Below are 13023 nucleotides of genomic sequence, written 5' to 3' on the forward strand. Positions count from 1 at the left end.
TTGAAAACGGAATAATTTTGATTTTAAAACTTCGTAATGCATAGTAATTTATGCAAATTGTGTGTTACCTGTTACTTGTACGTCACAGTTTATTATAAATAAGTTTTTATTCGAAAAAAAAAAAGTTGGAATTTTAAAAAACAATGTTTTCTCAAAAAATACCTTTGACAAGAAATAATATTCTGAAATATTTAAGAAACAATTTTACAAATTGGACCAGTGGAAATGAAAGAATCGATAATTTCATTCAAGAAAGGCAATTAAAAATAAACGACTATGAATATGATAATATAATGCTTGAATGGATACCATACAATCAGTTTAATGAAATTAAAGAGACAGGCAAAAATGACCTTATTACAGTATATTCAGCAACATGGAAGGATGGTCCATTATATAAGAAGGAAAGATGGAATAATTATACAAGAATTTCAAATAAAAAAGTTGCTTTAAAATGCTTATATAATTCACAAGAATCTATTGATTTAATAAATGAGGTATGAAATTTTTTTAAGTATTTAAATACTTTCTTTTCTAATTAGTATAATTACAATTTTTTTTATTTAGGCTAAAAAATATACAATACAACATAATGCATTTCAAGTATTGTATGGAATTTCTCAAAATCCAGATACAGGAAATTATATTTTAGTTCAAAATAGTTCTATAAACTTGGCAAATTGGATCAGTGGAAATGAAAAAATTGATAATTATATTCAAGAAAGGCAATTAAAAGCAAATGATTATGAAGATACAGTACTTGAATGGATACCATATGATCAGTTTAATGAAATTAAAGAAACAGGCAGAAATGGGTTTATAACATTATATTCAGCAATATGGAAGGATGGTCCATTATGCAAGAAGCATTGGCGGGATGAAAATTATACAAGAAATTCAAATAAAAAAGTTGGTTTAAAATATTATTCACAAGAATCCATTGATTCATTAATGAATAAGGTATGAATGAAGTTTTTTAAATATTTAAATATTTCTTCTTTTAATTAGTATCATAATTACTACAATTTATTTTATCTAGGTTAAAAAGTATTTAACAAAACATAAAGCATTTCAAGTGTTATATGGATTATCCCAAAATCCAGATACAGGAAACTATTTTTTAGTTCAAAATAGTTCTATAAACTTGGCAAATTGGATCAGTGGAAGTGAAAAAATTGATGATTTCATTCAAGAAAGGCAAATATTTAATTATTATGATGATACAGTGCTTGAATGGATACCATACAATCAGTTTAATGGAATTAAGGAGATAAGCGAAAATGGCCTTACAACAGTATATTCAGCAATATGGAAGGATGGTCCATTATATTATGATCATGAGAAATATGAATATAAAAGAAATTCATATAAAGAAGTTGCATTAAAATGTTTATATAATTCACAAGGATCCATTGATTCTTTAATTAATGAGGTATGAAATTTTTTTAAATATTTAAATACTTTTTTTTTGTTGATATATTTACAATTTTTTTATTTATAATTAGGCAAAAAAATATCCAACAAAACATAAATCATTTCAAGTATTGTATGGTATATCCCAAAATCCAGATACAAGAAATTATATTTTAGTTCTTATCTGGACAAGTGGGAATGAAAAAATTGATGACTTCATTCAAGAAAGACAATTAAATATTAATGACTGTGAGGAAATAGTGCTTGAATGGATACCATACAATCAGTTTAATGAAATTAAAAGAACAGACAAAAATGGCCTTGTAAAGGTATATTCAGCAATATGGAAGGATGGTCCGTTATGCAAGAAGGAGAATTGGAGGAATTATACAAGAAAATCAAATAAAGAAGTTACTTTAAAATGTTTAAATAACTCGCAAGAATTTATTGATTGTTTAATTAATGAGGTATTTAATTTCTTTAAATATTTAAGTACTTTGTTTTAATTAATATTTTTACAATCTCTTTTATTTTATATTTAGGCTAAAAAATATCCAATAAAACATAATTCTTTTCAAGCATTATATGGAATATCTCAAAATCCAAATACAGGAGATTTTATTTTGGTTCTTATTTGGACAAGTGGAAATGAAAAAATTGATGATTTTATTCAAGAAAAGCAATTAAAAATTAATAATTATGACGATGATATAGCACCTGAATGGATATCATATAATCAGTTTAATGAAATTATAGAGACAGAAAAAAATGACGTTATAACAGTATATTCAGCAATATGGAAGGATGGTCCATTATATTGGAATGTACAGAATAAAAATTACGTAAGAGAATCAAATAAAAAAGTTACTTTAAAATGTTTATGTAATTCACAAGAATCCATTGATTCTTTAATAAATAAGGTATTTAATTATTTTTATATATTTAAATAATATTCTTTAATTAATATATTGCTTTTTTATTTATAATTAGGCTAAAAAATATCCAACAAACCGTAAATCATTTCAAGTATTGTATGGTATATCTCAAGATCCCGATACGGGAGATTATATTTTAGTTCTTATTTGGACAAGTGGAAATGAAAAAATTGATGACTTCATTCAAGAAAGGCAATTAAGTATTAATGTTTATAATGATATAGTGCTTGAATGGATACCATACAATCAGTTTAGTGAAATTAAAGCGTCAGGTAAAAATGGTTTTATAACAGTATATTCAGCAATATGGAAGAATGGTCCATTATACAAGACGGATAATTGGAGGAATTACTATATAAGAAATTCAAACAAAAGAGTTGCATTAAAATGTTTAGATAATTCGCAAGAATTTATTGATTATTTAATAAATGAGGTATTTAAATTTCTTTAAATATTTAAATAGTACCTTTTTTTAATTAATATACTTACAGTCTCTTTCATTTATATTTAGGCTAAAAAATATCCAACAAAGTATAATACATTTCAAGTATTATATGGATTATCTCAAGATCCAAACACAAGAAATTATATTTTGGTTCTTATCTGGGCAAGTGGAAATGAAAAAATTGATGAATTTATTCGAGAAAAGCAATTAAATATTAATTACTATGATGATATAATGCCTGAATGGATATCATATAATCAGTTTAATGAAATTAAAGAGATAGGCAAAAATGATTTTATAACAGTATATTCAGCAGTATGGAAGGATGGTCCACTATGCAAGATGACTAAATGGAGTAATTATACAAGAGATTCAAATAAAGAAGTTGTTTTAAAATTATATAATATACAAGGATCCATTGATTTCTTAATAAATGAGGTATTTAATTTCATTAAATCTTTAAATACATTTTTTTAATTAATAAATTTACAATTTTTATATTATAATTAGGCTAAAAAATATTCAACAAAATATAAATCATTTCAAGTATTGTATGGTATGTCTCAAAATCCAAATACAGGAAATTATATCTTAGTTCAAAAAAATAGTACATGGATCAGTAAAAATAAAATAATTAATGATTTTATTCAAGAAAGACAATTAAAAATAAATGATAATAATTATGAAGATATTGTATTTGAATGGATACCGTACAATCAATTTGATGAAATTAAAAAAATGGTAAAAATAGTTTTATGAAAATATATTCAGCAATATGGAAGGATGGTCCATTGTGCAAAAAGAATATGCAAAGTAAAAATTATATTAGAGATTCAAATAAAAAAGTTACTTTAAAATGTTTATATAATTCAAACGAATCCATTAATTCTCTTATAAATGAGGTATGAAATTTTTTTTAAAAATTTAAATACATTTTTTTAATTAATGTATTTACAATCTCTTTTTATTTATAATTAGGCTAAAAAGTATCCAACAAATCATAAATCTTTTCAAGTATTGTATGGTATATCTCAAAACCAACATACAGGAGATTATATATTGGTTCAAAAAAATAGTATATGGATCAGTGGAAATGAAAAAATTGATGATTTCATTCAAGAAAGGCAATTAAAAATAAATGATGATAATTATGATGATATAATGCTTGAATGGATCCCATACAATCAGTTTAATGAAATTAAAGAAACAGGTAAAAATGACCTTATAACAGTATACTCAGCAATATGGAAGGATGGTCCATTATATTATGATCATCAGGAATATAAATATAAAAGAAATTCAAATAAAAAAGTTGCTTTAAAGTGTTTACATAATTCACAAGGATCCATTGATTCTTTAATTAATGAAGTATGAAATTTTTTTTAAATATTTAAATATTTTTATTTTTGTTAAGATATTTACAATTTTTTTTATTTATAATTAGGCTAAGAAATATCCAACAAAATATAAATCATTTCAAGTATTGTATGGTATATCTCAAAATCCAGATACAGGATATTATATTTTAGTTCTTATCTGGACAAGTGGAAATGAAAAAATTGATGATTTTATTCAAGAAATGCAATCAAAAATAAATGACGATGATGATGACATTATAGTATTTGAATGGATACCATATAATCAGTTTAATAATATTAAGGAAATAGGTAAAGGTGGCTTTGCTACAGTATATTCTGCAAATTGGAAAAATGGTATATTAAAATATGATGTAGATAGAAAAATATATAATAGGGACCCAAATAGAGTAATTGCCTTGAAATCTTTACATAATTCCCAAAATATTACTAATAAATTTTTAAATGAGGTATGAATTTTTTTTAAAAAATTATTATAATAGAATAATTTTTTATGGGTTTAATTTATAATTTAATTTAAGTACAATGTAATAATAATAATTTTTGCTATTAATAGGTTAAAGAATACTCAATAAATAAAAAAAGTAATGTCCTCAATATATATGGAATATCTCAAAATCTAAACACAAAAGAATATGTTATGGTTCTTCAATATGCAAAAGATGGCAATTTTAATCAATGGATAAAAGAAAATTATGAATATTTTATTTGGGAAAATAAATTATCTGCATTGCTTAATATTATTAATGGTATTAAAGAAATTCATCAAAAAAGTTTAGTTCATCGTGATTTTCATACAGGAAACATTTTATTTTTAAGTAATATAGATAATTTTGGTAATTGTATATCAATTTCAGATATGGGATTATGTGGAGAAGTTGGTAATATAGATGAAACAAAAATTTATGGAGTTATGCCTTATGTAGCTCCTGAAGTATTAAGAGGTAAACCTTATACACAAGCAGCAGATATCTATAGTTATGGTATGATAATGTATTTTGTAGCAACTGGAAAGCAACCTTTTGGTGATTGTGCACATGATCATAATTTAGCATTAGATATTTGCAAAGGAGTTAGACCTGAAATAAGTGAACCAGAAGCACCAAGATGTTATATTGATTTAATGAAAAAGTGTTGGGATATTGACAAAAATAATAGACCAGATATTTTTGAAATAGATAAATTAATCAATTCATTTCATAAGTCATATGGAGGAGATATTTTCATTGTAGAAGATGAAGAAATTGAAATGCAATTTAAGATAGCAGAAGAATATAGAAAAGAAAATCCTTCATCTATTGAAAATTACAAAACAGTTACTCATCCACAAGCTATTTATACATCTCGATTACTTAATCCTTTTACAAAAGACCTTCCAAAATATGATGATGATTATAATTCTCAATATTTAGACGATTGTGCACTTCCAATTAATTTCAATTAATATTAGTATAATAAAACTTGTTCAACATTCGTATAACTATTATTTTATAGAAATTAAATATGAATATATAATATTATTTATATAAATAAAATCAATTGGATAATATAATAAACAAATACTAGTAATATTAATATTTTAACAACAGTTGTAACCTGTTGCTTCGCACCAGGATTGGCTGTAATGCTAGCTGGAATTATATTATCGTCACATAAATTTTGCTTTTTTAATTTGTTTAACATCATGACGTCACGGTCGTCACGTAATAAACTGGCCAATGGAAGTAATGTTGCACAATTTAGAATTTATTTATGCAGGTAATCTAAACGTTACAAATTTTATTAATTATATAGATTTTGCCAGCTAAATTATTTTCTGATTATTGCTTTATAGAAACACATTTGTTAAATCTAAATTTTATTAATTTATATGAATTTTTATGTTTATTTGCAATTCTTTATATTTTGGAAGTGAAGGAATTTAAAGTATTTAATTGGCTCAAAAAGTTTCCTTAAGGGATTGCGGGTACGCTCTACGGGTTTAGAAGTTATCTTAAAGACCTCTAATGAAATGTTTGTTCAACCTACCCATAAAAAAAGTAGATACGTTTTTTATAGTGAAAGATAACTGAGAGATACGTCTAGATACGTTTTGAGATACGGAAAAATGCACAATTCCGTATCTTGCAAGACACGTTTTGTATACGGAGACACTAAAAAAACGTATCATGTGAGATACGGAATTGTGCATTTTTCCGTATCTCAAACCGTATCTAGACGTATCTCTCAGTATACAAAACGTATCTTTCAGTATAAAAAACGTATCTACCTTTTTTATAGGGCTAAAATATTGACCGAAAACCTTCATGCTCCACAATCCTAGTATCTGGAACTGCAAATCTGCAATTAGGCTTATTGCAGAAGATTTTGGAGGTATTCCCTATAAAAAAATTGGGATACGTTTTTTATAATGTTTTTATACGATTTTTTTCCTTAGAAATAACGTATCATAATAGGATACGGAAAAATGCACAATTCCATATCATTAAAAATATGGTTTGGATACGCAATTTGCACGGAATTCATATGGAATTTACATGATTTGATCACTGATTTTATCACAAAATTTATACGATTTGGTCACTGAATTTACTATTTGTATTACAGTTTACTATAATTATATTTACATAAATCTAATTTTACTTTATTAAATTAAATAAAAAATAAAAAATAAACAAAATACAAATACATTATGAAAATTCCCTCCTTATTAAAACCACCTATTGCAACCAAAATTATCTATAAGTTCAGGTTCATTTGGAGTCAAACAACAAAAAAAGAAACATAAGAATGTCTAGCTTAATTGGAAACAACCCCCCCCTTCATATAGTATCTGCAATCGTCCAAGTCACCAAAGGTCAGCATTCCTACAAAAAAAGAAAGAGAACTCCAGAATGTCTGACCTACATAAATGAAAAGAATTATGAAGCATCTGATGAAAAAGAAACCAAAACAACAAAATAAATCCAAAACTGACCTACAAAAAAAGAAGACTCTGAAGCAACAAACTAAAACAACCTACAAAAAGAAAAGAATTTGAACCCAACTTACAAAAAAAAAAAGAAAATTTGAACTGACCTAAAAAAAGAAAAAAAAATCCTAAACAATCCTACAAAAAGGAAAGGACTCCCAAACTGATCTACAAAAAAGAAAAAAGAAACTGAATCTTCTCACAAAAAAAAATCTGCGATATATATAAATAAAAAAGAAAGGGGAATAAAGAATAAATCAAAAAAAATATTTTTTTAAAAAGAGGGTAACGAAGTTAGGAAAGTTAAAAAAATTTTTTTTTTAAAGGGAGGACGTCAAAGTTAGAAAAATAAAAAATTTTTTATAAAGAGGAAATAGAAATAGAAAGAAGAAAATTTTTTTAAAAAAAAGAAGAGTGGGAATAGTGGGAATAAAAGAATAAAATCAAAAAAAATTTTTAAAGTGAGGTACGAAAAAAAAAATTTTTTTTTAAAAGGGGGGTGACGAAAAAAGAAGAAAAATTTAGAAAAAATAACAAAAATAAAACAAGAGAAAAGAGAAGGAAGGGAAAGACAGAAAGGAAGATCGGAAGATCAAACTCATCAAAGTAAGGGTTTATATAAAAAACAAAAAACGTATCATAACAAAACAATAAACAATCACGCACGTGATCACGTGTTATGTTACGAGATTTTTGTAAAATTATCTTCTAAAAATATTAAGTTTAAAAATTCCGTATACATTCCGTATGATTAATTTTTTCCGTATACATTTCATATACATTAGTTTTTTTAAAAAATGTTCAATTATTAAATATACGGAATTTGTATACGGAATCTATAGAAACGTACATAAAATGTATACAAAACGTTTCCTTTCCGTATACATATTTCTTATAGGGATTCCCTTAGATATGGCGAAAAATGTTATGAATTAGTGTTGAATACAGATTTTATATTCATAAAGATAGTAATTCGAGTAATACGTAAATTTTGTTTGTTTAATGTATTGTATTTTTATACATTTTTCTATGTTATTTTCAAGTACACCAAAGTAAATAATTAATATAAAAAATAGTTATAATTCCCAAACTACTCTTTGGAATCAATTCACAACTCAAGAAGAAAAAATATGTTAATTATAAAAGTTGTTATATCCCAAAATTTACAACAGCACAAAGAAATTTAACTTATGCACATAAATAGTATAATCCGCAAATTTCTTTAACATTATTGAGGGAGAGTAGATTTATTTCAATTTTTTTTTTTCGAGAGCGAGTGTTAACTAACAAACATATTTGTTTGAACCTTCCTATAAAAAATTTTATCCGTTATTTCTGTGATATAAGGTTAGCCTTTTATGTTAAAAAGTTGGAATATAAAAAATAGATCAACTTTTTTTACAGGGTTTCTTTTATTATGAGATTCAAGAAAGAAGGATTATGAATATTTAGAGTTCAGCAGAAAAACTAAAAAAAACTTTCGTAAAAGATGCCGTATCACTTTTAAAATTTACATCTTTTGTATAGGATAATTATGTAGAAATGTTGATATGTGGTAGTTCCTAATTTTGATTTAATCGCTTCAGTAAGAGATAGTTTCTTTGAGTCATTATTTCCGTTACGATCTTTAAAAGGTCAACAGGGAAGATATATTATAAATAATTTAAATTACATATTAAATATAATTTAATAAAATTATAGCATCCTAAATATAAATATAATAGTATTTATTTCATTAACTAATTTTTTGGTAGTCGTTATTTAAATAAGAAAAGTGAGTTTATATAACCAGAACCCTGTAAAAAATCTGATCTGTGTTTTATCTTTCCATATTTTTTCCGTGAATGTATCATTTTAATGGAATTTATAGCCTTAAATTATGGAAATTTTCATCACGCTAACACGGATATCTGTGAATGTATCATTTTCACAGAATTTTTACGGAAGACACGGAGAAATAATGGAAATATTCGGATAAAAATTTTTTATAGGGGGAGAATGATCCTGAAAGAACGACATTCCAAATCAGTCATGTGATAAACCTTTATTAGAATTTACATTACAATAATGTACTATTTGATTACAATTTGACATCATATGATATCCTTTATTCCTTTTCAAGGAAGTATATCAAATATTTATCTCATGTTTACTAATTGGTCGCCAGTGATTTTTTTGATGTAATTTTTCTGATGATATTTTTCATGCTCACGTGATTTTACAGTCTTTTCCACTCTTTCCCGTTAGTCTCCATGAGATCAAAGAGTTAGCATAAATATTATGATTTTTACGGCAGCGCCATGAAAATCATTAACATTCATGACTCCCGTGAAATAAATAATGGTGGTGTAGTTAGCCGAAAAATAATAAGCCGCAACGTGTGGCTCAGCTGCTCAGCTCAGCCGTTGTAACACCTGAGCCCATAGAGAATTATGTTTGCCACCTCAGGTATTAACAAAATGACTCTTTATTAATAATATAAATAAATACAATAATATGCTTGGTTTAATAACATTAAATAATAAAATAAATAATTCATAACAAAATTCGTCCCATTTTCTCCTTTTCCAAAAGGTGATCTTCACGCCCTTTTATGTTTGTTTTTGTGTAACTAAATTCATAATTTCGATTCATGGATTTAAATTATTAAAGTATTTCCATTGTTTTAAAGTATTTCCATTATCTTAATTTTGTATCCATTTGATCATCATGAACTCCTGAATTATGATTTATAATATTAACGTAGTGATCAACAAATTAATCACTTGACACCTCAGATCACTTGATTTCATTCAATTTAGTATCTTTCGGATCTTCATTTATCCTTAAATCTCGTGACTAATAGTTTAAGGTCATCACGGACCAACTACCTTAATCCATGTGATTATTAGTTTAACGACTTCTCGGTCCAATTAAAATAAAAATAAAAATAAGTTAAAATTTTATACACTAAGACTAAATGTAATACTGCGCCCCACAATTAATAAATTTACTAGGTATACTACGGCATTACAACTATCCCCCGCATAAAAATTTAATGCCCACATTAAATTTATTCCAAGAATCGAACTCGTGTCTCGAAGTGGTAGGTGCGAATTATACCACTAAATCAAACATGCATTGTCACTTGACTCAGCTGCGTTTTAAATATTCCTTTTTGCTGCGTCTACATCTGCGGTTTATCATGTGTTTGTTAAGTCTACGGTTTTCCTGTACCGGATTTCACTTCGGTCTTTCTTAGGAAATTTTCATTAGTTTTTCCTATTTTCGAAAATTATTTTTATGTCATGTGATTTTATTTCACATGATTATAAATTATCTTTATTTTTCTAAGTCCATTGATGATAGTTATCATTTACTCATCGGTGTATGGTAAGTCTTTAATAATTCTCCATTTACAGGTATCTTCTTGATGACACCTTTAATATTTTTAATTCTATACGCTCCATTCGGTAGTATTTCATGAATGTAAAATGGTCCTAACCATTTTGATTCTAATTTTTCAGGTCGTCGGGCTGGTAGTGTGTCTCGCTACGCTCACCCCACCTCGGCCACGTGGCCTCGCAGTACCTACATCCCCCTTCGTGGGGCAGGGTTACCCAAGATCCGTTACTATCCGTTACTACATCTGTTACTAAAAATATACTAAAAAACAGATAAAATAAGGAAAAAGAGAGGAAAATACGATAGAATCAGAAGGGAGTAACAGATGTAACAGATGTAACAGATATTTCAGAATAATAGGAGAGGACACCCCCTCAGAAAAAAGTTTTGATTTTACCCCCCCAGATCTGTTACATTCGTTACGATCCGTTACTCTTTCAGGATTCCGTTCGTTATCTTATTGGAGGCAGTGAGATAACAAACCGAGTGAACAGGTAGGTTAATAACCCCTAGAAGGCCTGTAGATCTGTAGGAGGATAACCGGGTAGGAGCGCAGATCTTTGGAAAAAACATATTCGGCAATTGAAGATTAGGTAACTATAAATTAGATCCTGATTCGACAGAACGAAAAAATGACCACTCAAGCTCAAGTTATCCCTAAATTCGGTGAACAAAAGAAAGCCTTTAGTATCGATGAGCTTAAACGGCTTATTGTCGCTGCAAAGAGTATAAGTGACCTCGATCAAGCCAAGAGGTATCTTTGCAGTTATTTCATTACCTGTGCAGATCCTCATGGGGTTTTCTGGTGGGACCCGGATAGTAAAAGTTTGAAACACGTTATTGACAAAAATATTGGTAAACTTATCCGTCCAATCACGAAGGCATTCTACACACAACCTGAACAAGGACCCTCTCAAAAGACCGAGTTCAACATCTACAAGTGGTTTATGGTTGAGAATACCAATGTATGTAATGCAACCTGTGATCCCCATAAACAGCGAATCTTCAGATCCTTAACCGGCCAACTCTATCTAAATATCTTCCCGGGATTTCTCCACGTCTTGCGTCCAATATCCACCTTTGAGTCTACAATTCACCTCGTGGTTAAATTTATCTTCTCTCACATTCAGGAAATCTGGTGTTCGGGTGATTGGAATCTCACTGAGTATATCATCAAGTGGTTAGCCGGTGTGGCAGCTGGAAGGAAGATGTACTCGATTCTCTATCTAAAATCCGGACAGGGTTGGGGCAAAGGTATTATAACAGATTTCATTCAGCGCAGCGTCCTAGGCAGTAGGCACTCAACTTGTTTATAAGACCAGCGATCCTCAGACGATTCTTGGAAGTTTCAATGGGCAATTACAGGGTAAGGTTCTTCTTCTTCTCGAGGAAATGCCCACAGAAAAAAGCCAGTGGAATTCTCTGTATCGCTCTTTGAAAGATAAAGTAACGAGTGATATAATGGAAATCCACGAAAAATACAAGACGCCAACACATTACAAAAACTTTATGTCAACTATCATCCTTACTAACGAAAATGCTCTCAGAGTGGAGAATGACGATAGGCGCACAGTGTTCTTGGATGTGTCACCATCCCGCAAGGGAGACCTCAACTATTTCAAAAAACTCGGTGACGCTATGAAATACCCAGGCGCCAGTGAGGCGTTCTATGCTTATTTGAGAGCCATCGCGGATGCTTACCCAGACTTCAATGGAAATCCGCCACCTATGACAACATCCAAACAGGAACATATCATCTCAACTCTTCCACCGCTATTCCAATTTATAAAGGACACATACCTCGTAATGAAAAATTATATGACCGACCTGCCTGTTCAAGAATTTTATAGGGTATATACTTCATATTGCGAAACACATTGTATTTCACCCTTATCAAAGATAAACGCTTCTAGAATCCTATCAAATGAGTTGGCTATAAATAGCAAATTAGTTCGTAAAGATAAGAAACCGACCCGTGTCTATAGTATATCCAGGGAGGACCTTTACAAGAAATTCCTCAGAAAAAACTGGATTCATGAAATAGACGAGATAGACATAGAAGGAATAGATGTAGAGACTTCTAAGAAACCCGCATCTGATCCCAAAGCCTTAGAGAAGTTCTTGGCAAATATATATAGCATTCCTGCTAATAATCCACAAGACGTATAAAAGAAACTCGCTGAGAAAAAACCCAAACCCGCTGAGGAAAAACCCGCACCTGTAATTCGCAAGACTCTTCCACCGCTTCCACCCAAGCCTGACCACTTAAAAGAACGTCAACAAGAGTTAAGGGAAGAACAACCGGATCCCGATGAAGATACTAATGAGTCAGACACCGATGAACCTATAGATAACTTCTCAGACTGTTATCTATCTGACGAGGAACCTGACCAAGAAGAACCCACCCCTGAATCAGATGATGACTACGACGTCTTAGACGACTTGTTATCAGACTCGGATTCTACAACCGTGAACCCAACTTCTGAACAACAACCCGAG

General features: G+C 28.6%; 2 protein-coding genes across 2 annotated transcripts; both read left to right on the plus strand.

The window, feature by feature from the left end:
* Nucleotides 1-293: 293 nt before the first annotated feature.
* OCT59_019097 (uncharacterized protein) lies at nucleotides 294-5613 on the plus strand (the record flags this gene model as incomplete). Its single annotated transcript, XM_066135800.1, has 15 exons — nucleotides 294-497; nucleotides 568-960; nucleotides 1040-1432; nucleotides 1506-1880; nucleotides 1956-2333; nucleotides 2404-2781; nucleotides 2860-3231; nucleotides 3304-3534; nucleotides 3597-3695; nucleotides 3772-4161; nucleotides 4238-4460; nucleotides 4527-4618; nucleotides 4726-4918; nucleotides 5027-5113; nucleotides 5174-5613. The coding sequence occupies 15 exons, from the start codon at nucleotides 294-296 to the stop codon at nucleotides 5611-5613; spliced, it is 4248 nt and encodes a 1415-aa protein (XP_066005056.1).
* Nucleotides 5614-11156: 5543 nt separating this feature from the next.
* Nucleotides 11157-11840, plus strand: OCT59_019098 (uncharacterized protein; the record flags this gene model as incomplete). Its single annotated transcript, XM_066135801.1, has 1 exon — nucleotides 11157-11840. The coding sequence occupies one exon, from the start codon at nucleotides 11157-11159 to the stop codon at nucleotides 11838-11840; it is 684 nt and encodes a 227-aa protein (XP_066005057.1).
* Between the last annotated feature and the right edge of the window lie 1183 nt (nucleotides 11841-13023).

This window comes from Rhizophagus irregularis, chromosome 28 (genome assembly GCF_026210795.1).
Source record: "Rhizophagus irregularis chromosome 28, complete sequence".
NCBI classification, from domain to species: domain Eukaryota; kingdom Fungi; phylum Glomeromycota; class Glomeromycetes; order Glomerales; family Glomeraceae; genus Rhizophagus; species Rhizophagus irregularis.